General features: G+C 45.0%; 1 protein-coding gene across 2 annotated transcripts in view; it reads left to right on the top strand.

Annotated features, from left to right (window-relative positions):
• The window catches only part of LOC119388316 (amyloid beta A4 precursor protein-binding family B member 1-interacting protein), a 254,968-nt gene that overhangs the window by 82,789 nt on the left and 148,262 nt on the right, over positions 1–23,917 (top strand). For both annotated transcript variants that reach the window (XM_037656020.2, XM_049413910.1), the window contains exon 6: positions 2,024–2,203. In XM_037656020.2, the coding sequence (XP_037511948.1) occupies positions 2,024–2,203 (180 nt within the window). The remainder of the gene's footprint in view (positions 1–2,023; positions 2,204–23,917) is intronic.

Raw genomic sequence — 23,917 nt, forward strand, 5'->3', positions numbered from 1 at the left:
CATTACATTAAAGGGACCGACAACTGCCCAGAACATGAAATGAGATGACTCCACTAATGGAAAAATTCTCCATCGCATTGACTCAAACCAACCCTGTTTTTTTCGTGAGAGATGGATTTATATTTTTATTTCTTAATTGAAAGTCACGAAAAATGACCTGTGGCGCCTCTGGCGGCAAAAACATAATCTGGTGAACCCGGCCACGTGACCATTAATTGGTGTATGCGTTCGACAATTTGTTTGCTAATATTAAAATATTGTTCGTTTCTTTATGTTAAAAAGTATTACTCAATAAAAATGTACATATAGGCCTGCGTTAGTAGTATGCATTAAAGTGGTGCTGCCTTCGCGTGACGTAATGATCCCACGCTCGTCAGCGCATCTTGAGCAACTTTTCAGCGTGCTCATGCAACCGTGCACGCAGTTTCCAGGTCGCTAAGATTTTGGAGCGACACAGTTTAGCTACCGACACTTCGTTTCAGAAATGACGCGCGCTGCTACTCGGCGTGGCCGCGCAATGCGTAGTGACGTTTTCGATGACTTCGCTTGGCTCGTACATCGAGAGAGTAACGACGCCGGAACAAGCCGCCCATGACACAGGCGCAAGCAACCTTGGACGCATGCGCACACAACGCAGTACAGATACCGGGAAGGTGTATAATGCCACATCATCTCATTGTAACAGCTTGTTATTTTCAAAAATAATTGAAAAGGTTTAAAGGTGGTTAAGCATAGTTACAGGAACTCCTGCGAAATCAGAACAACGATAGCTTTCACAAATCACGAGAAGGGCTGGCGGCATCGCTATCAGTTCTCAGCATTGCTGGAGGAAAGGTGCATCTGTGTTTAGAGCCTTTCAGATCGAAAAATACTGCTTGTCAAATAACTACGTTCTTTTGGGATTAACTACTGCAGCTACAAACACTGCGAAGGGTGAGCTTTCTGTTGCGCCATAAAAAAATGGGTCAAGAAAAATCAGTTGTCGGTCCCTTTAATGCAGAGAAGTGGACTCAAATTTTAATGTCGTCTTCGCTTGTGCGTGTGGCAATGTGAAGCACTTTGCAAACTGCCAGCAAGCTTGGCTCATTCGGCAACACACTGAGAAAAGCGAATGTGGGTTTGCAGCCGATTCTTTCTAGGCTTGCCAATTGCGGCAGGTCACCGCTCATTGCACATCACTTTGATGTGGTATGACGTCCCTAAAACTTTCCTTACACTTCCTACAGAGTGACATCAGTGTCAGTTGCAGTATCGCTAAATATAAGGTATAAGCTGAAGCACAGCTGTGAGCAAGAGGCTGTGAACCAATTTTCTGGGCTATTAGAGTTGTAAGAAACATTGAATTTGTTTACTTATGTGAATATATCTGAATAACGGAATTTCAGAAATCAACCAACTACATGGATTGAACTGAATTTGCAAGCAAAAAAAAAAAAACAAACAGACCAAACTACTTTGTCAGATTCGTCTTCATCTGCTCTGAAGGTTTTAATTTCAACTTCTCAGTCTATAATTATACTTTACTTTGAACCAAAACTTTCTATTCGCACAGGCCTGATCTGACAGGCATGCCTACGGATGACTGTGCATGTTAGCTACATTACTTGAATAGTTGGACTCGCTCAATATACTACTAGAGAGATTTATTTTCTAATTTACGGAATTTTCCTTTTCTACACAGTGGCTGAGGGCATGCAGAACATTCCCATTGAACATTCCCATTGCAGCCGTGGCCAGTGTTTTCAGTGAAATGAAATTTATTTACTTTAGGGCCGATACGCAATGAAGGCACTGCTTTGGAGAAATATGTCGAATCTGGGGTGAAAGGTGTGTTGTACCACTTAAGCCTCATGCAAAGCTGAGCTGTATGATCTGAATTTGTTGCAGTATTGTGGTTTGCTTTTTTTTTGTGCTGCCTTATGTACCAACAATGTTTCTTGTTTCTGCCTCTGCACACTGTCATGCCATGCTTCTATGAGTAGATGCCAACTGCGAGTGCTTTTTGTGCTGCTTGTTGCAACAGGACGGGACTGTGTCCACCAATGGAGGGGTTGCTAGGACAGACAGCCCCGACAATGACTCAGCCTTCTCGGACAATGTGTCGATGCTCTCCTCCGAGTCCTCGGCCTCATCTGGTGGTGGAAATAATGTCCCGCGCACGGAACCCAAGGCCAACTCTGGCCTGGCATCATCACCTTGTCAGGTATTACCATGGCATTGGGGATGAGCTGCTGTTTGAAAACTCTTTACAAACCCATTTTCAATCAATCAATCAGCCACTTTCTTTAGCAGCGAAGCCTCTTAGGCTTGCACCTCGCTGTCGCCGTTGAAGCTCCCTTCTCTTAAAGGGGTGGTGCCATCAAATTTCGAGGCTATAACAAGCCTGTTGTGGGTTTCCTCTGTATGCAAGGGACACTCCACACGAAGGGTCGGATACACCAAACGTTTAGAATATATTTTTATTCACTTCCAAAGTGTACCTAAATGCCCATTCCCCCGATCGAGACGCATCGCTAGTGCGCCAACACTGACGTAGCTCTATAGGAGGGGCAGCGAAAGTTGTAGCGACGTCACACTGGATCTGCTGTAGTGACGCGAGTGACCTCCGGACCTCCGCCACCTCTGCAACATACGTACCGGCAAAGCATCGGTTGCTGCATCACTCTTCCTGGCTACGTGCGTCACAGCCTTATGTGGTCACGTGACCAAGCCCCCTACACTGCTACGTCACCGCCCAACCTCGGCGCCCAGAAACCAAAACCGAAAATTGTCCACATAAAGAGGCGATATTAAATTATTTAGCGAGAATACATGAATCTTGGTGAGTCTATCACGCTTCCTGGAGCTATAGGAAATGCTTACAGCAAAGAACGCGCAAGCCACAAATTTGGTGGCACCACCCCTTTAAGCATCGCTTTAGGTTGCAGCGGGCGGTGATTTAAGAGGAAATGTTTAGGCCTAGAGTGGTTCGGTTCTAGTGCACCAGAAATTCGAGGTTAAAAGAAATTAAGCTCTGTGCACAACTGGTTATAATGGTCGTCTTCACTTTCACCACCTTTATCATGGATTGTGAAATGACAACCATCATTCTAGCGCACTTAGGGTGCTTTGTCGAAGGTAGTAGCAGACACTCTCCCCAACCGGTGCCGGCGCAAGAAGACAATGAGTGCGCACGGCGTTCCGTCGCCGCCGTCGAATGTCCTCGCCGCAACACGCTCGCACCCCTCTCCCACCTGTCTCCTTCTCCCTGCGCTGCGCGCGCCGCATTCAATCGCTCAGTCGTTCCCTCCACCGAGCGCAGCAGACGCTCTCCCTACCTGCTCCCCACCCTACCGCCTTCGTGAAAGCCAGCAGCGAGATCAGGCGCATAGTTCTTTGCGTCCCATTTCTAAGGAGCTTCACTCATCGGTTGTATTCGTACACGGAACAACTGCTAGTATTTTTTATTTTAGTACATGAAAATACACAACACTGGTTAGACCCATAGCCACTGGCTAGTAGGGGGTCTAAATAAATAGGCATTTAAAGGGATAGGTTGTGTTTAACAAAGCAGATATTTTATAAGTACAGTTAAACCTGCCTATAACCAACCTCCATACAATGAATTCTTCGATATCACAAAATTTTTCTATACCCCGCCGATACTTCGTAGGAGCACATGTATTTGCGACCTCTATGTAACAAAGTGGCAGCGAGAGGCCATAGGTCGGCAAAAAAATTGAAGCTCGCTCAGACTCACTCAAGAAATATATTTTGCTTTGAGGGCTCCATCTGACTCAGACTCACCAAAATTTTCTTCAACCGGACTCACTCGGACTCGGAATAACTAAACTTATTCTGAGCTGGACTCGCTCAGACTCAAACTCACCACCATATTACTCTGCCGGACTCACTCAGACTCATGGCTTGGCTTGAGTCTGAGTGAGCTTGAGTGAGTCGAGTCGACTCACGAGTCCGTTGGCGTGTAGTTTTTTCGATCATGGTGTCAATCCTCTTTAACGCCAATGTCTCACATATTCAGTGCTCTACGATACGCATTTTGATCTTGTACCTTCAAATAAGAGTTATCATATATCATATACAGCATAGACCGCTTATAACGTAAGTCGCCGGAGTCGTGAATATCCGCACTATAAGCGGTACCGCACCATAACCAAAACAACATTTTTAAAAGGTTGCACGTGTGCAAAACATGACCAACAGGCAGGCGCGCGATTCCGACTATCGAGGCGTGCGACTGGGATGTCAGTTTGCATCTGCTTACATTTGAAAATGTTGAACGGTTAGCATCCGCGGACCTGTGGTGCCGACATAACGAACGCGGAAAAAATGCATCGTCACGGGAAGTCGCCGTGGTAACACACTGCGCGTGCGCGATGTCGAAAACGGTGGCGACCACAAATCACCACTCGAATGTTTCACACGCACGCCCGCGTTTTCGTTAAAGATGTAAGTCACCCCTTTTAAATGCAACAACTGCAAAATGTTTCATTGACTCGGTACCAAACCGCAACTTCTGTAGTACGCGGCCGCCGACATGGCAGCTAGCGCTTGTTAGGCCTAGCGTGTGCGTTGCAACTTGGCATGCCATCACGAGAAGCTTGCCCTAGACAACACAAAGATCGGGCATAGAAGAGATCGCACTCGCGAGCTAAACCGAGGGCATCACGCGTAAAACGAAGTTTCGGTTCGTGGTCGGAAGAACAGCCGCGGCAAATAGTATAACCTCGTTACAACAGACCTTCATAGTGAAGAGGATTTTGGTCTGTTGTAAAGGGAGTATGTAAAATCCAAGTACTGTTACAACAGACTTTTATGTAAACGCTGAATGGGTCTTTCTATAGCTGGAGAGGATTACGAGTCACAAACATGGTGTTATTTTTAACACTAGTTTCTGCAGCCCATTTTCAATCTGATTCCAAAACAACTTCACTGAAAATTACGTAGAAGTGCTATAAAATCTTTTTTTGCATCTGCTGACATGGAAAAATTTCGGAAATAGCAAAAAAAAAAGCGTTTTTCAAAACTATAGCTCGGCAATGGCGCAACCGGGTGCCACCATTTTGGTCTCGTCGTAAAGAGCATTTCTCCGCGTTTAAGTTCTCCGTTTCAGCTAGCTCCTCCATTCAGTAACAAGCGTACAAAAAGCACGTTTGAAGTTCAATTCAAGGCCTCCGATTGGCTGCTTCTGCCATGATGCTTGCTTCGGGATCGTCGTCTGCTGCTTGTGCGCCGCGAGGTCGGGGCTGTCGAAAATTGCGCTACTTAGTGACGCGTTCGCACTTGTTCTGTGTTCACGGGTCGACAATAATTTAGAACGCTTTCGTTTGGCAGCTGCAAGCAGAAGCTCAATCATCAGATTACGATAGCGCGCCGCACTCGTCGCGAACATCGCAGACGTGCGTAGAACCAAGGAGGTTTAAATAAAACTTGCTGGAGTGGAGGCCGCCTATACTTCCCAATGGGCCGCAGTGAAGCCGGCCCGCGCGCGCGGCAGCCATCTTGCCATAGGCAAGAGACATATGAGCCAAAGCGCGCCCGCTGCGCTGACCGCGTCTCTCCGCCGTGGTTTTTGATGGTTATGGCGAGCATTAAGGGAGAAGTTGTCAAGAATAAAAAGCCAAATGGCAGATAAGAATGCAGTCAGTTTTATTCTGTTTCTTTTGGCGTTTTCCTTGCAATCATGCACACCGAAGAAGGGTCTGTATCACTGGTTTTAAAAAATAATCATCCTCATAAGAGCACACCTCACTTCTCGGCACTCATTTCCCTGTTTATTTCATTCGTCATGTGACGGAATCTTATGCATATGTGAATTAGGCCCCTTTCTTTGAGCGGAATATAAATGTGGGTGTCCAAAGCACCACACTCAAGGATATGCTCATCGAGAAGGATATGCTCATCAAGGCTTGAAAGCCATTTCTTTTCTCAAGACAAGCTTGAAACCTCCAAAACCAATAGTTTTGGCTTTGCATGCACGTGCCTCAAATATGGACATTCAGCTTGCAGTTGACACTATTTTTCAATATATATATAGCTTTTCGATACTATTAAGTTGGCTCAGCTCTCTCTTATCCTGTCAATGATTTAATTACAAACGCCCAAGTGGCATCCTAAGTTGTAAGTTTAAGCCAACGAGCATAATACACATGCAGTCGGTCCCCATGCATTTCAGTCCCAAAGTCCACATATCTAACCACTTAGTTGCCCACAATCTCGGCGTGTTTACTCATTTGTCAACAACAATCAAAGTACAGTAGAGTTTTTGTGTGGCATCGGGCTTGCTTTTTCGAGACAGTGACTCATCTCTGAAGCCAGCATTTCCTTTTATGGAATTCTGTATACCGTTATAGTGCACTCTGGTGACAGTGCTCGTTTAAACTTTGATTATACATACTCTTCAGCTGATGGAGAAAAGACGTGCAGCGTTAACACAAACGCCCGCAGCTCGGATGGATACGTGCCGTCTTTTCGTGCCCTGTGGAGGGGTTGCTGTATGTATATGGGGGAAGACTGCAGTGAGCATCCACATATGCCCTACTCAGACATATCAGCTTTTGGTCCTCGATCTCCTTTATTATCGCTTGAGGATCCAGCCTCGATATTTTTGGTCAGTCTGCAATTTTTCTGCTGCAGAATTTTAATCTTGAGCTATTTTATCTCTCCTTGGGAAACATGAAGCATTCCTTTGTAATGCTGCCGTGTAGGTGATGCAACTGTCACATCTTCAACAACCTTTTTTTCAATTTGTACACATATAAAGGCCGGAGTACCCTGGGACCTCGGTTCGGTCGCTTTATTTGCAGCTGGAACGAGCATTGCACAGTTTAGACCTACTGGTTTTACTCGCTGCACTGCATAAAGCAAATACAAATAAAAAAGACACGAATGTGAGAAAAAACAGCTCCTTGTGTCTTGCCCAAATGACGTTACGTAACCACTTAACCTCGCCGCTGCGAGCTACCCTTTTATAACACAGCAGGGCAACCGATAACGAAATCTAGAGAGTCGCCTATTTATATAATTTCAACGAATAGCAACGTTGCGTCCTTTTCTGATTTGCGCTCCGCACCAGTGGTATCAACAAGCACAAGAATGTGTATCACTGGATTTTGCAAGTGTTTTACAAATGCGTCGAGCACAGTCGAACAACTCCCGCGTCGCAGCCTAGTCCGGTCGAAACAATTCGGCAAGAAGTGCCTCTAACATATGCGATCGCCATCTTTTCGCTTCCAGACTTCCCGTCAAACAGCCTGCCCTGACGTGCTTCGAACACTGCGGCTCCTTAAGAAACCGGTTAGGAAAAAAGAATGACCGTCAGGTGTGAAATTAGAGACAGATTGCGAGCTGTCAGCATGTGTTCCGGCAAATAGAGAAGTTTTCATCAAGCTCGAAATGTTCTGCTTACAACTGAAACTTCACCCCAGAGTACCTTTTCACTCGTTTTATATAGCCGTACGCAACACACGATGTACCCAACAACGTCAGCACGCCACCACGCCAAAGAACATCTATAACATCTACGTGGCCGCTGCAGCATGCGTTGCGGAAGGCGCGCCTTCTGCCTATGGCAATATGGCGGCGCGCGGCTTCAGCTGAGGGGTGCCTCCTCCACTCCAGCAAATTTTTTCAACCTCCTTGCGTAGAACATCGCAGACGTGCGACTGTAATAGCGTTGACTCGTTGGACCCGCTGTTAGAGATTCTTCTTATCAGCACTTAGGAGTTTTTGATGAAGGCCATCGCAGGACAACTCTTTGTACTTGCAATCGAGCATGACGTACTTTGAAACACCGGTCACCGCTGCCACGCATATCGCAACCGAGCTTTCTACTCTACGTCGTGGCTAAGCCTAACTCCGCTCAAGGTGCCGGCGTACGAGACAAATCCGAACTTTGCGGGCAAGAACATCGCGCTAGCGGACATGCAAAAGCGAAGAAGCTGCAATGTCCTTCGTCACAAGCAACGAATCGCATCAGAATCGCGGATGGGCGTTTTGCGCATCGTCACGGCCAAGCTCGCCGCGCAGCGACCTCTCGGAGAAGCGGTAGCAGCAGCAATTTTGCGTGTCAGCGTCCGAAAACGCAACACCAGGCACGCTGCGCACTGATTTGTTTTCGCTACAGCTAGAGATAGCTGATCATTGACAGACCGGAGATCGGCGGCCTTCGTTCTTAAATCGGTACGTCGATATCCGCGGCGCGCTGTTCCCGTACCGAAAGTATGCTAAGCGATGTTTGAAGTCGGAAGTTATTGAATTTGGTATGTCCGTGGTAGAAAAGTCCGCTCCAAAGGAGTCCTGACTACTTTGCTGGCCTGACATTTTAGTCAATTATATCCGAATGTCTGTTGTACCAGAATCCGTTGTAAACAAAGCTCAATCAATGGAACAAATACGGAGGTTGGCATAATGCCGCAAATTGGTGTGTAATATCCGAATGTCTGCTGTAAACAGATCCGTTGTAACGAGGTTATACTGTATCCTGAAAAAGTTTTTCAAGCTTGTAAGTCCGTCTGTTGGTGGCAAAGGCGAAAGCTCAATCGCATCTCAAAGCATTGTTACTTGTGGGGGAATTGAGGTTGCACGTGCGATATCTGCGCTCTATGTCGAAGCAGCTAGTTTGCGGACGGAGACAAACAGTGGTAACGCGGGCGCCCGTTCGTAGCGAAGTGCGCATGTCAAGCGGCCGAAGTAAAGGGGGCAAAGGATTTTCCGTCGGCCATGCAACCGCTCCCCCTCCTCACACCATGCACCTGCGCCGGGCTGGTCCCTCACCGCCATCTCTTTTTTTTTCTCCCCCTGCTCCTTGTTCGTTTGTTCCGCGTCCCCCCCTCCTTCGTAACGCCGTTGCCACTCTCTCCCCCGCCGGCGCATCTCTGCTGAGAAGCACGCTCGCTCCCTCGCATCTCTGAGAACGTTCCGGCAGCCGCATTATAACCGGTCTTCCATCTTGGGGGACTGCACAATAAGCGGTATGCGTATACATGGAGTTCCATGGGAGGGTAAATGGGAGTCAGAAAAAACCGCATTATAGCCGGTACTGCACTGTAAGTGGTTAAGTTATAAGTGGTCTGAGCTGTATCATCATTATCATATATCGATCCAGTAAGGACATTTTTATAAAATACGCGACTCACACGAGATATTTTCATCAAGACTTTCCCATGAAAGAGTTTGTCGGGGGAGATGGCACCCCTTCCCCTAACTCACGCCTCTGATCAATAAATATTGAGGTGGCACATAAATGCTAATGTGCTGACGTGTGAATAGACTTGAGTAAAAACGTAAGCCGACATAAGGCTGATAGTAATGCTGAATATGAGTAGATAGGACCATAAATCAGCAACAAAAGGCGGAGCTCACTCGGACTCACTCAAAAAATATATATTCTGTGCTTTGGGCTCAGTCAGACTCAGACTCACCATTATATTCCTCAACTTGACTCACTTGAACTCAGACTCACTCAAATTTTCTTCAACCGGACTTATTCGGACTCAAGGTGACTAAACTATTACACACACGGAATCACTCAGACTCACGGCCTGATCTGAGTCTTAGTGAGTCTGAGTGTGTCAACTCATGAGTGAGTTTGCTGACCTATGGAGAGACACCCTTGATATAAAGAATTTTCGCCACCGGCAACCTAGGGATTTTGTCCCGAATTTTGTCATTTTGGCACGAGCAGGAGCCACATGCATCTTCTGAGGTTACCCCGCTGACGAGAGCGCGAAGCGGTGGCGTCGCGCATGGCGGGCTCAAAGCCCCGGCGACTGCGAGGCGAGAGCAAGTGCTAGTTCATGCGTGCGGGTGTGCACAGGGAGGGCAGGCAGGCCTGCGCTCCTCGAGCCGGCTTTCTTGCCGCCGCAGAAGCGTGCGCAGGAGTGCCCCACCCCCCCACCCTTAAAACTTCATCCAGCCGCTCGCAGGTGCCACCACGCTAACCACACCAGCTTTTTTAGAAAAAAAAGGAAGAAAGAAATTCGGCTTTTGCGTTGGCAGCGCCACTCTTCGGTTGTTGCAGTAGTCTCTGAACTGCAATTCGTTAGCGGGACACCAGGTGACGCCACAAAAAAAAAAAATCCTTGCTCCATGTCATTACGCTTTGAGTTCTCACTGCATATGGAGTTCGCTGTGCGTTTTCGATGCCATGCGTGCGTGCGTGGTTTCACTGCACGCGCATGGAGCAGGCCCTGACAAAAGCAGGCCCTTTTGCGAGTTTTATAAATGCCGACAACTGTGTCGTCACTACCAAGGAGATTTCAGATTAGGCGCTAGCGGAAACTGTCCGTGACCATGGTGACAACGATGGATCTTCGGAGGTCGATGAAAAAGGAAAAAGTGGAGCAATATATAAAAAGAAACATATTTGTGATAGGACAATTGCGGTATCGTGCAACATGTTACATTCATGCAACGGATTGTATGTATACACTGAAACCTCAATCTAGCGAACACAGATATAACGAATGATCGGTTAGAATGATGTAAATGAAAAAGCCTTGTCATAGATAGTGTTATCACTGCGTCTTTTATAATGCATTTTCGGATATAACGAAGTTATTTTCGTGACAGATGTGACTTTGTTATAATGAGGTTATAGTGTACTATACATCAAACATAAATACAAGTACGTAAACCATGTCAAGTATGATTCTGTTACACTTATAATCAATAAATAATGAAGCAGAGATTACAGCAGAAGTGTGTGCTAGTCTTCCTTCATCATAGAGCAGGTAGCGCAAAAAATACGGGGACACAAGAAAGCAACATAAACACCACACGAGCGCTAACTTCAAACTCAAATTTATTCTCAGAATCCATGCCTATTTATCAACCAGCAAAGATCAAAACACCACATCATCACCAAGAAAGTACACCGTATTCCACAATGAATAGTATAAGAACATCTTGATCGGCTCTTACAACAAAAACGAGACACGCAAAGTGTAACGCAGCCAAGATAAGCTAAAAACCGAACGCGAGCGATTCCAGTACGTGTGCTCAGACTAGAGACTTATCGTGCGGAAAACGTAGGTGCCAGGTTAGCTGTAGGGAACGCTGACTCACAAGGGTGTAGGCTGAGGGAAGGCTGGCTGACACACTCAAGATCGTTCTTTTGAATCAAAAAAGCTTCCACGATCTCTCTGGACACCTTATTACGGTTCCGGTACACCACTGTTGTGTCAGTTGAAAGCAGCTCACAGCCGCACTCCCGACAATTCATCGTGAGATGCGAGTATGGTGAACCTTGGAGAGAGCTGAAATGCTCTCTGAGCCTAATGTTGAAACATCTGCCCATCTGGCCAGTGTATTTACGTCCGCATGAAAAAGGGATGCAATAAACAACATTGCAGGTGCAAGAAACAAAATGCATACCGTGCCTAATGGTACACCTAGCCTTTTGGGGTCCTCCTTACTGCACATGCGCCCCTGCAGTCTTGGACAAATGGCGCCCACCTTGTTTTTCGCGGTGAAAACAATGTCAACATCATACGCGATGCCACCTTTTTCACGCGATGAGATAGCCCATGGATGTACGGTATGACCGCGAAATGTTTCTTGCCTAACGTCCGTACCTTTGGAGCACACTCTGCTCCTGCTTTTACGGCCTTTAAACATTTGAAGTTGGCAGCAGTAATGACTGCTTCTGTGTCCCCGTATTTTTTGCACTACCTGCTCTATGATGAATTCTTACAAACTCGCCCCAATTTCCGTTCTAGTGTTTGTGTTCATTTTTCTGAAGAAAGTGTTTTTTAAGCGCACAGGAAAAAGTTCTGCTTTCTTTTATTTTACACGGTATATCATTCCAGATCTTAACTCCAGCAAATTGTAGTAATCGTTTTCCGTAAACATTGCTAGTAGGTGGAAGATTGAAATTACATAATTTGGCACGTCTGGTAAGGCAGGAAGAGGACGAATATATTGATATACGAAAGGGAGGTTATATGCGATGACATTATGGGCAGTAAGTGCAATATTTTGCTGTTGTAAATTATCGAAAGCTATTATTTCCATATTATGAAACAGTGGCGCACTGTGTTGATCATATCTGGCATTGTTTATTATTCGAAGTGTTCGCTTTTGTAGTAACGTAAGGCTTCTAGATATGTTTTAAAAGTCCATCCCCATGAGTCTATGCAATATGATAGGTGACAATGAAGAAAAAGCAATATAGAGAGTATATTACTTTTAAAATAATTTCTAGCTGTTAATAGCATCGAGATCCTAGTTTACGCAGGCTGAGTTCTTATGGCTATCAAAAATTACATCCAGATACAGTAATACCTCGTTAACTCGAACTCGAATATCTCGAAAAATCGGCCAAGTCGAAATTTTCTGTGGTACCGAACAATTTCCCATAGGTGCACTGTATTGCCCTTTATCTCGAAGTATTGTCGTGCCCACTTTCGGTTATCTTCAAATCTGGGCTGAGAGTGGAACAAAAACTTTGCTGCCGAATCATTTCACAGAATACTGGCGGCAAAATGTCATACGTTTCACAAGGTTCGCGTGAGGCTGCCGTGCTTACGATGATGTGGCACTGTTCCCGAAAGTGAAGTCGGAATTTAGTGGCATAACAACTTTGTCAAGCAACCCTGTGCCACATCATGTGACGCTATAGACGTGCACAGAGGCAGGCCCTGCAAAATAGCATGGGTCGTACACGTCGTTTTGTTTACCATCAGAGATGCGATTTCACCATTTTATATGCACAAGGCACGTTGCGCGGATTTTTTCGTCGGCCATGCGATGTGGTGAGGATAATGCCACCAAAGCAAGGCAAGTCACTGATGCTGCAAAGAAAGGTAGCCCTAATCAAAGAAGTGGATTCGAGGCTCGAAGTTTCCGGACGTCAAAACGATTGTGTGGTTGGCATCATGCGACAGGAGCCCCTTCCAGTCACCACATTGACAGAGAAGGCCTATTCTCTGGACTTAGCGGTGGGCTACACTGATCTTAGCTGCAACGTCGGCTGGTTCGACCGTTTTCCTATGCGAAACAACGGGGCATCACGCACGGTGATTGCGGCAGTGTCGACGCAGCCAAAACAAGAAACATGCTTCGCTTGATGCGAAATAAAGTTGAGTGCAGCGGCGCGGATGATTACCACATGCGATGTGTTAAGCAACTTGAGAAAGCTTTGCTAGGTGCAACTGTTACTGAGAAGCAGACCAGCCTTAGTTGGTCTTTCTGCACTAAATAAAAAGGCAGTGCCGAAAAACACAGCTCGTTGACAGCTCTGGTATGTCATTATTTCTCTTTAAAACCTTTACAAAGAGCCAGTTAGGTGGTCCTGTTAAGAAACTGGTCAGTAGCGATAACATTTTTAGACAGAACGGGATTTCTCAATGGAATTTGTGCAACTTTGCTTATCTCGAAACTTTTTCTGGTTTTTACTACTTTGAGTTAACGAGGTATTACTGTATTTGAAATATTTCGTCTGCTCAAGCACGCAGTTATTCATTGTAATGCAAATGGACTCGTTATGGGAGTGGGGAATAGCGTATTTAGTTTTCTTAAGTGGTCAATTTGTTCGCTGAATACCACTGACAAATATTTTTTAGTTGTGCCTTACTTTTATGCTCTAGATCCCTCACATTTTCAGCTCAGCGTACAATAGCACCTCCGCCGATGTCAGTAGGTTTGGTAGATCGTTTGCGTACAGTGTGCGAGAACGGAGCCTTGCGGTACCCCAGTGTGTATATTTAACAGGGAGGAGGTGAAATTACGCATAATGACCATTTGTTTGTGGTCGTTCATGTAACTAGAAAATAACTCTGAAACCGTAGTGTTTTAATTTCATTAGTGATATATCATGGTCAAATGCTTTCTTTAAGGGAGGACTATTTTTGTTATTTATGGAGATAAAGTGATAAAATTTGGCATGCAGATGTTATTTGTTATGCTGATATCACAATTGCAATCAGTTGTAGTTTTTGAGTTACAGCACTTCGTAGACTCCCATTGCCATCATAAAATTAATTGATGAAATAGACATAAGTTCGTCTAGATTTTTGGATAAGGATATTCATAAAGGCTCATTCTGTGCCGTAAAGTTATTGGTTTATTTTTTAATATTCAAATGAGCACACAAAAAATTTTTTGGAATGTCCTGTACACATTGTCTTAATAACAGCTTCTACAAAAAGCCAATTATAAAAATTTGCACGACATGCAGGCAAATATGGACAGCTTTACGATACCCACCAATGTCTCAGGACCTGAGTGCAGAAAACAGAATGGTTATATCTTTATTTTTTTGTGAGATGGCACAAGATGACTGACAGCAACTGCTCAGAAAATTTAAGCTGAGAAAATGGAGTTCAAAACTAGGAAACCGGAACATAGAAGGGAGCTGGTTTTATTTTTCTTTGGACAAATGCAGCTTTGCGGCTATCTGGAGCTCCGATCTGTCGATGACACCAAGATGGTGGCCAAAGGAAAGCATATTCTGAAACCCAATTTTCTCATAGTTTTTGATGACAGCAGACTAGTAAAATGCTTTTTTCTCAACTTCTGCTGCTTATTTTGGTCTAATATTTCACCATGACATAGTAGCGGAGAGGCAGAGGAAGAAGAATGCTACTACATGCATTACCAAAAACTAACTGGTTTATTTCGATGCGACAACATAAAAGATGGTCTCAGGATTGCAAAAAAAAAAAATTAAATTGAAAAATTGAACATTTTGACCAAATTTACTATTCCCATTGCCACGTCCCCCCTTAAGTCAAGAATATAAGGAGGTTTTTATTTAATACTGCATTAATTTTTTGTGATAAAGATGGTATTGCAGTGTAGGTGGAAGGGTGCGACCTAAATCCCTGTTGTTCAGGGCATATTGCACAAAATTTTTCTAGGAAGACGTGCATCCGTATTGCTAGAATTCTTTCAAAGATGTTATTTATTAAGCTCAAAACAGATATAGGCCTATAAACTCGAAAAGTGAGAGTGATGAGCATCCTTGACAGGATGTGGACTAATGCAAGGAGTGGCTCACTATATGGCATAACATAGGGCCCTCAATATTGCCTTCCACACTGTAATCACATCTATCCCGCTGGCTTTATTGGTGGCTAAATTAGCAGTAGTGTTTTGAATTTCGTCGAGACTAATGTTGTGTACCGCAAACATATTCGGCAAAGACAGCGAAAAACATTGAGTCGTGTAGGAAAAAAACTGCATTGCTAAGGTCGGATCAATTTTAGTGAAATACTGATTAAAGTTATCTAGAGTTTGTGCATCAATAGTATCAGATAGCACGTGCTGTCGTGGTTGATTGCCAACAACTTCGTTTACGTTCTCCCAAGTTTTTTTTATACTAGTAGCCCTGAGCTTGTTCTATTAGGCGAGAGTAATATTCCTTCTTTCGATGTCTCGTGAGGAGCAGTCTTATTCCTGAAAATTTTAAACTGGCCGAGGTAATATTTATTATTTTTATGTTTCTTCCATTTATGGTACCAGAAATCATTTGTCTTCAGCAAGTCAAGGATTTCTTGTGTCTTCAAAGGACACAGTGTGGTCTTATATGAGCGCACAGAGACATTTGAGTGGCTATCTATAGTGACTCTGATAAGGAATTTTATTACGTTCAGGAGTTGGACATTGACGTCATCATTATATAAACTGTCAGGGTCAGTAGCGAGAATGATACTTCGTAGTAAATTGTAATCTATTTTGCCCTCTGTTGTGAAACGTGGCGTGCTGTTTTTTCGTCTGTCATTTATGGAAACAAAAACAGGCAGGTGATCTGATATTGGTTCATCGTGAACACCACCATTCATTTTCCATGTTATGTTAGTCAAAATATGGTGACTTGTTTTTGCTGATGTACTAGTTACCCTCGTAGGCATGTTTATCAGGTTACCAAAACTGAATGAATTCAGTAATTGTGCGTAACTGTTATACTTTGAACTACAGGTGTCAATATTCATGTCCTCAATGATTACAACCAGGTTGTTGTACTTCGCATACAGATTAAAAAAACGTTTCTTCCATCTTGCCTAAAAATCGGTCAATGTTAGAATTGCGCAGTCGATAAACGACGCCGATTATGCCAAAAGTGTGCAGTCTAAAAAAAAGGGCTTTTATATCAGGAGAACTGCTATTCAGTGATGATAGCTTCGTAAAAGCGTAGCCACTTTTCATTAAAAATGCGACGCTGCCGCCATGCGAACAAGAGTCGTGCTGATGCGATAGGGTTACATATCCAGGACTGTCTCTCCTTGCTTTAACCACGTTTCCGTGATTGCTAAAACATCAAAAGTGCGTACATGTTTTCATGGAAAAGCAAGAAGCACATTCGGGTTTCTTCTTATAGTACAGCGGATATTGCAGTGGAAAACATTAGTACGTCTATCACTGAGTAGTTGATCTCCTTGAGGTATTGTGACGGCCATATTTGATAATGACTATGCACAGAGGTGCCTCTACTAGTTTCCCAAGGTCATCTTCACAGGAGATGTGGATTCTCTCAGATATTTCCTGGCCTTACTTAGCAAAACCTTATTCTCCACACACGGGTACACTTGTCTTGAAACCAAGCATCATTGTGTTCAGCCTGTTCTTTCTTGCCAATTTTAGGGCCTTATCACGCTTTACAACGACATTTAGTACATTGTTTGCCTTTGTTGTTACTCTTCTTGTCTGGTCAGCTCAACACGCAAACAGTCAGCAATTTCTTACACAACTTTTTCTAGGTCTTGGTTTTCGGCAAAAGGGATACTGTGAAAACCAGAATATAGGTCGAACCCCCCACTTCTAACTACTGAAAATCGAAAAAAAAAAGTATGTGGAACGGCCAAAGTATAAAAAGGCGCCTTTACCGTGAAACAAACTTAATTTCAAATGGTGCACAGTGAAAATGCCATTTATTTACACATGTGTTGGCACATAAGTTCCACATGGCAGAAAGCCAAAAGATGGGCTCAAGCATTATCCTCGTAAAACATCACAACCGTCTTGACAGCACTGATTTGGATGCACTTGGAGGTCCCCGATAGCAATCACGACACGAGCGCGGTTCTCCGTTAAACTGTGCAACCTTCATCTCCAGCTCTAGAAACGCTGCGGTCTGGCACTGAAACAAAGTTTTCTTCTGATCGCTGTGTGCCGTGAGGTGATCCTTCAGTGTCTGCGCCAGTACAGTAGAACCCCGCTGTTACGTTCCTCACTGCTGCGTTTTCCCGGCTGTTACGTCGTTTTCCGCCGGTCCCGGCATAGATCCCATAGGATACAATGTATTGGGAACCCCGCTGTTACGTCGTAACTGTCGGACCGTTCCCGTATGATACGTCGCGAAGTGCGCTCGGAGCCGACCGAGTGACTACCAAAGAGAGCCGCCATGGTGCATTTTCACGCAGCTTGGCCTCGTTTGACCGTAATATTAGCCGCATGAGAGGCGCAAGCAACAGAATCTTTCAATTGATGCAAACAAAAGCATGGCCTTCGAGATTCAAATTGCAAAGATGGCGTCTATGACGTAACTGCTCGCGAAAGCAAGGCCTTCGAGATTGGCATTTACTATTGACAAAAGCATAGCCTTTCAGACTTGTATTGCACAAACATGGCGCGTATGACGTAATTGATTGCGAAAGCAAGGCCTTCGAGATTGGCATTCACTTCTGCCATCGCGTTGGCGTAGACTCATCATCATCGTTATTTGTCGGAGAGCGGGAGGAGTTCGAGCTGGTTGGAGCTCGCACGGTCGTGCGTGCGGTTCGCGGTCGGACTCGCCGCGCCGGTCGTGATTGCGTGTGCTTAGTTCTTTCATGCCTACAGCTGTTGTTGGTGTTAAAAAAATCACATACGTTGATTACATTTCTGCGGATGAGGCCGTCCTAAGCTCCGCGTTTCTATCCATCGACTAGATTGCGGCTGAGCGCGCCAATTTTCGTGCTGCTCGTAAGAATTGAAATAAAATTCTGTACCACTAAATATTTTGCCGTTTTTCCTGTTTTTCGGCTCTTACGTTTCCCGTCTCTTACGTTTATTTCCTACGGTCCCTTCAAAAACGTATCAGCGGGGTTCTACTGTAGTGAATTCTTCTGTGGCGCACTCGATCTGCCCGCTGATTGTAGCCACATGTGCCGCTGTAACCAGAGCTGCCGGCATCGCAGGAAGCAACAAAAAAACAGTATCCAGTGAGATTCAAGCAGCGAGAACACCCGTTCGAAGATAAACTTTCAGTTATTGTTTGTGACTCACGGCTCCTGCTTGCGTTCACGTGCGCTAGCATCCCAACACACCTTTCACACACTTCAGACCAGATTTCTCCGTGCCTATGCAAACTCGATCGCTGCTTTCTTGAACACTACGGTGAACTGTCATCGGCCACCGGTTGAGTTTAAGAAAAAAATCACCTCGGAGACCAAATAGATTCACAAGACAACAACAAAAGCGCAAAATGAGATCGCCCTCGGCACAAGGCTGGTAGTAAACAAAGCAACGCCGATGATTGTGCTGGCGATAGAGGCGGTTGACTTCAGTTGCCCATAGTGGCCAGACTCGCGAAGTTTTTCTGTCAATGACCGGTATATAAGATGGGGGTCGACATTTTAGGGCTACTTTTTGAAAAAAAATTTGACCTATATTCCGCTTTTTACGGTACCTTTCAGTTCGATATTGTTGCGCCTTGAATATTGCTATAGTCGATCAGCTGTTTTTTTTTGTGTCACAAAGTTCTTTCTTGATATGCGTGTTTTCTTTCTGGCACTCGAGGTTATGGTTTTTGTAGCGTTAGCTACACTGGCCTAGCCGAGCCAGTTTCGCGTGGCTCCTCAAGAGCCGTGCTGCACATGCGCGACAATCAGTGATGTCACACAGCTGGCGCATCAGAGCCGGCACCTCCCGCGCGCAACTCGCTGCCACTGGTCTGCGCATTCGAGAGGAGTGACGTCGTAGCCAAGGTAGATGTACTGGCGCCGGCGCGCGCGCAGCTATTCGTCTTCGCTGTGCAGTCGCCGTCTGACACTGCGCTGGAGCCGCTTGATAGCGCTTCTGACTGGCGTTTGCCAGTGTGGTATAGCCACGGAGAAGGAGAGCGCAAATGCTGCTCAACGGCGCAGAAGAGCGGAGAAGCTCAATTCATCGATCCCGAAGTAGTTGCCTGGCAAAATAAATATACATGTGCCACATAATATGTACACCATGTATATGTCATTGGAGCAGCAGTAAGCATGATAATCAAGCTGATCCTAGACAGTCAGGAAAGCTAAGAACAATCAGCTGAACCTTTGCTAACGCTACGTTATCCTGGCATAGCCGAGCTAAGCCACTGCAGCATATTTTGCATCATTGATGTCTTTGCGCAGCGATATTATTTCGGTTTTAGTTTATCAAAACTGTCACTTGTAAAGCTTACAGATGCCCTGAGAGATGCCAGCTCAGCCTTTATAGCGTTGTTCATGGGATTGATATTTTCCACATGAGTCTTGATATCGGAAAGAGCATCAAGGAACTTAGTAGTCATCCCAAATCACTTACAGTACTGGGCGCTTTTTTGCTCAAAGCGTTGCAAAATCTGTCAGGGCATCTAGTTTTTTTTTCCATCCTGTCGTCTTGTTCACACTTTGTTTAAAAGTGGTTCAATAGCAACAAAAAGGGCGATTACATGTGGTAATTCAGCTTTAGAGCAGATTGGGAGCCGCAAAGGGAAGAACTGTCCTTGCTCACACTGGTGAAAAAAAAAATCCCACCTGCAGCGTGCAGAATAAGAGGCGGCTGCCTGATCTGCTCTGAGTGTTGAGAGTCTGTGCTCGCTTGCTTATACAGCCGATGAAGGCGTCACCATGCGCTCCGTGGTGCTGTGGCCGACACCACGTGGTATGAGCAGTCGGTACGTGCAAGAACCCAGGTATTGATGCGTCGGCACATTGCCCACTTGACGGCCCTTGTTCACTGTAGATATGATGAGCCAGGTAATCGCTGTCGTTCTTGCGCCTGCAGTGTGCAGGATAATCGGTTAGTCCAGAGGCGGCTGCATGATCTGCTCTGTTTGTTGAAACCTGGTGAGTTAATGCATGTTCCAGGGCTGGTTTCAAATATTCATTTATTTTTCTAGTACAATACTGTACTTGCTCGCGTAATGAATACACCCACAACGTTAGTCGTCAGTATCTGAGTTTCTCCCACGTCACTCGATCCAGCTGATGTGATGGCAGCAGTATCCTCTCTCTTTATTCATTATTATTTTTATCTCAATTATATGGACACTGCCAGAGCATTTTTGCCGTCGACATCGCCAGGTTATTCCGTATAAAATCCCAATTGACAACATGGCTCCGCACGTCGTATGTGCGAGTGCAAACGTGCCAAGGCTGCCGATGAGTATTGCACATGTAGAGGGGAAACACACTGGCCATCTTTGGTAGGTGCTGGAGAAGGGAATGGGCAGCACCTGCATTGAGTGAGCCCTTTGACAGTTGCGCATGCCGTTGTAGAGGCAATCGGCAGATGGCTGTGCTCTCCTTGCAAAGTTTGCGTTGAAGCACTGATCGAAATGCTGCTACACTCATGCTACAAACGAGGAGAGCAACTGTGCCAACACTGCTCTAAAATGTGACAACTGTCTTGTGCAACCTCAGAGGCTGCAACTAAGAGAACGTGTGGTCAGTATGTCCCCATCCCATGTGAAGAGACCACACCTCTGGCCTTTCTCAAAGCTTTTCAAGATAATCAAACCCGTTGTGCACGTAATTTAGTACAGAGTCCTGTCATGCATAACTGTGTGCGCCTGGACTCACGTTCATTTGGCCCCACATGCCTCGAGTACATGCTTCTCAAAGCACAGCAACCGTGCACTTGTACCACTGGCGTGGCCTTCGTGGAAGCTGACCAGTCTTGTGACTGCCTGTTTCGTAGCCACTACATTTTTTTGTTCTGCTACATTGCGCTGTATCCAAGGGGCCGAGCAACACCTTGTGTGGCATTGGTTCAACAGAAGTGTTATGAGTAGCTTTTTTCACGAAGTGCCCACATGACTTAATGGAGCTGCAGGTAATTGCGAGGACCTCCCAAAAAACCCTGTGGCTGTTCAAATCCAAAAATTGTCGCAGGACCAAGCAGTGCACTTACCGAAAACTTTTAATTGCGTAAAAACGTCTCGTGAGTTGTTTTCTCTCTGTTCTGTGGTATCCCAAAACAACTGGTGGCTCGCCCTCGGAGACAGTTGGCGAGGGGACATTCTTTGTCCCCCAACTGAGAAGGCCTCGCATTTCATCCTGCCACGAGTGTCCGCCCACATACCGTTTGCCAACTTTCTGTCATGCAGCACTGGATTTGAAAGGTGTGTGAGAAAAATTGGCTTCATGTGTGGTAATTTAACCACTTGAGCACGTATGCCTGCAATTGTTTCAATTTCTTTGATTAGGCAGTAAATTGAAATATCTGTCAACTATTCAAATTGTGGATATTTCAACATATTTATTTGCAATTTATTGAAACTGCGGATATTGAAGTTAAAATATGTCGTATTCTATGAGCATAGGATTACAATAAGCTAGATATTGAGGTCCAACTGTATTTTTTTTTTTTTTCTGACAGTAAAGTACTTTGTGCTGTGAAGGCATTTAACTTATTTTTGTGCTGCTATTAAACGACTTCTCTGCTGCTAACTGAAAGCCACATTTCGAAGTTGTGTTAGCATGGCATCCGTTTGATTTGTGTATTTTTGTGGTGTCGTTTTGAAGTCTTTTCATGTGCTCTTTTTCAAGAAGCATTCTGGTGCACTCCTGTTGACAGTTCAGTGTGGCTCTAATGCCAGACCAGATTAGATGCAAGAAAAAAACCCAGCGAAAACCCAAGGCAAGGACACTCACTCACAGACCATCACTAGACTTGAAGTTCTAGCGCAACTCGAACAGAGCAAAAAGAAACAAAGGTAGGGGTGAGTGTGCCTTTGTTCCCTTTGACTCTGTTCGAGTTGCACTCAACACTCAGAATGTCATGGGATACCATCTCGCCCAAACTGCTACTCTTGTGGATTTATTGAAGCATCCACATAGTTTTGTACGCTTTTATCCCACGCAAGCCCACAAGCTATAGTCAGAGACCTATCTGCCACCTGATAATTAGCTGTGCCACATTAAAAACTGCCATTCTGTTATTGTGGTAAGCGCAGAAATTTCGCTGGTACACGCATACCCGTTCTTTTTGATGTGGTATCCTTCAAGCAGTTTGCACTCTACCTTTGAACTCCCTAAGCTCTAGGCATATAAACTTGAGCATCAAACGTCAACCGGCCCAGCTTTTTACGCTTCTCAATGCCAAAGCAGCATTTTATTCATCCTAGTCAATATTTAAAAGGAGGGTGCCATCAAATTTGTGGCTTGCGAATTCTTTCTTGCAAACATTTCTTAGTGCTCTAGGAAGCATGATACATGCTCCCAAGATTCGCTTATTATGACTAAATAATTTGATATCACCTTGTTTATAAAAACAACTTTCGGTTTCAGTTTCTGGGCGCTGAGTTGGACAGTGACATCACTGTGTAGCAAACCTGAACACGTGGGCCCACAAAGCTTTGATGCACACGATGCTGCATCATCTGCTCTTGCACACACATGCGAGCAACCATCCGGATTTGTTCAAAACTCACTGAAATTCTCTGATAGGGAATATTAGTGTTTGGAATTCCGGTATACATAGAGGTCTTTGCCAAGTACCGGGTTACCAGACGACAGTATCGACATCTTGTGATGCCTTGTGCAACGACATTTAAAGACGACAGTCTTTCTTGGGGAACTTAACACAGAAATTTTGGTCTGTCTGTCTGTCTGTCTTTCTGTCTGTCTGTCTTTCTGTTTGCCTGTCTGTCACCCGATTCAGCGATCCGGCCAAAGTTGAACCACTTGCTTACTGCCCACCCATCTTGAACTGGTACGGCTGTTCATACTTGTGAACGTTGTCGATCAAAAAGTAAATATTACGCATATCTGGGGTGCAACATCACTAGGTAAGTATTAGGTGGTGTGTTCCTTTAATAGAAAATATATAGATACGTAATTCTAAAGACCCTAGTTTCTTAAGCTGCACTGAAAATGCTGCTGCGCTGAAAATGCTATGCTATGCGCACCGACAAATGCCCTCTGCCACGGAGGAAGGAAACCCTCTGCACAAGCTCATGTTTCCCGACGTATTGCCACATGGCGTCCATATCTCACGCAGCGCCTCCTCTATCGTCTTTATACGGCATTGGCAGCGGAGCACGCAGATACGCGGCCAATTTTTATAGGTGCATTTCTTTGTTTTGCTGAGTGACCGTGGCAAAAAATTTTTAAAAAGGCAACACATTCGGAACTATGTCGCTGCCGAGAATTTGCACCAGCAGAGACATAAAATACGTTAGGTTTCTGCAACAAGAATTCTGTGCTTGCCTGGTTCATCTTAGCACCGACAGGTGGCCCCTCCTATCCGGTCTCGTGTTCACGGCTATGGTAGCCCAGTATGCTAAAACAAAGAAGTGTGCAAACAAACTAAAATTCTCTGCAGTTGCCTTGGCAAGTTCGCGTGACCATGCTCTCTTGGCTTGCCTGGGGCAGCAGAGCCACCCTGCTCATTGTACGTCACTCTAATATGGTCTGACGTCACTAAAAGTTTCGTTTCACTTCCTACACAGTGACGTCGGTTTCAGCCACGCTAATGATAGGTCTCGATTGTGAGAATGAGCATTTAGGCACACTTTGGGAGCGAATGAAAATATATTCTAAGCGCTTGCTGTGTCCAACACTTTCTGCTGAGTGCTCTTGCATACAGAGGAAGCCTGCAGCAGCCTTTTTATAGCCTTAACATTTGATGGCACCACCCCTTTGAGTTTGTGTTATATCTGTAACTATAAATAGCTTTTATCCAGTTTTTCTTCTAATGGCAACATGCTACAAAACTGAAGGAAGCTGCTGCATATTGACATTTTTGGTGA

Source organism: Rhipicephalus sanguineus, chromosome 3 (assembly GCF_013339695.2).
Source record: "Rhipicephalus sanguineus isolate Rsan-2018 chromosome 3, BIME_Rsan_1.4, whole genome shotgun sequence".
NCBI lineage: Eukaryota > Metazoa > Arthropoda > Arachnida > Ixodida > Ixodidae > Rhipicephalus > Rhipicephalus sanguineus.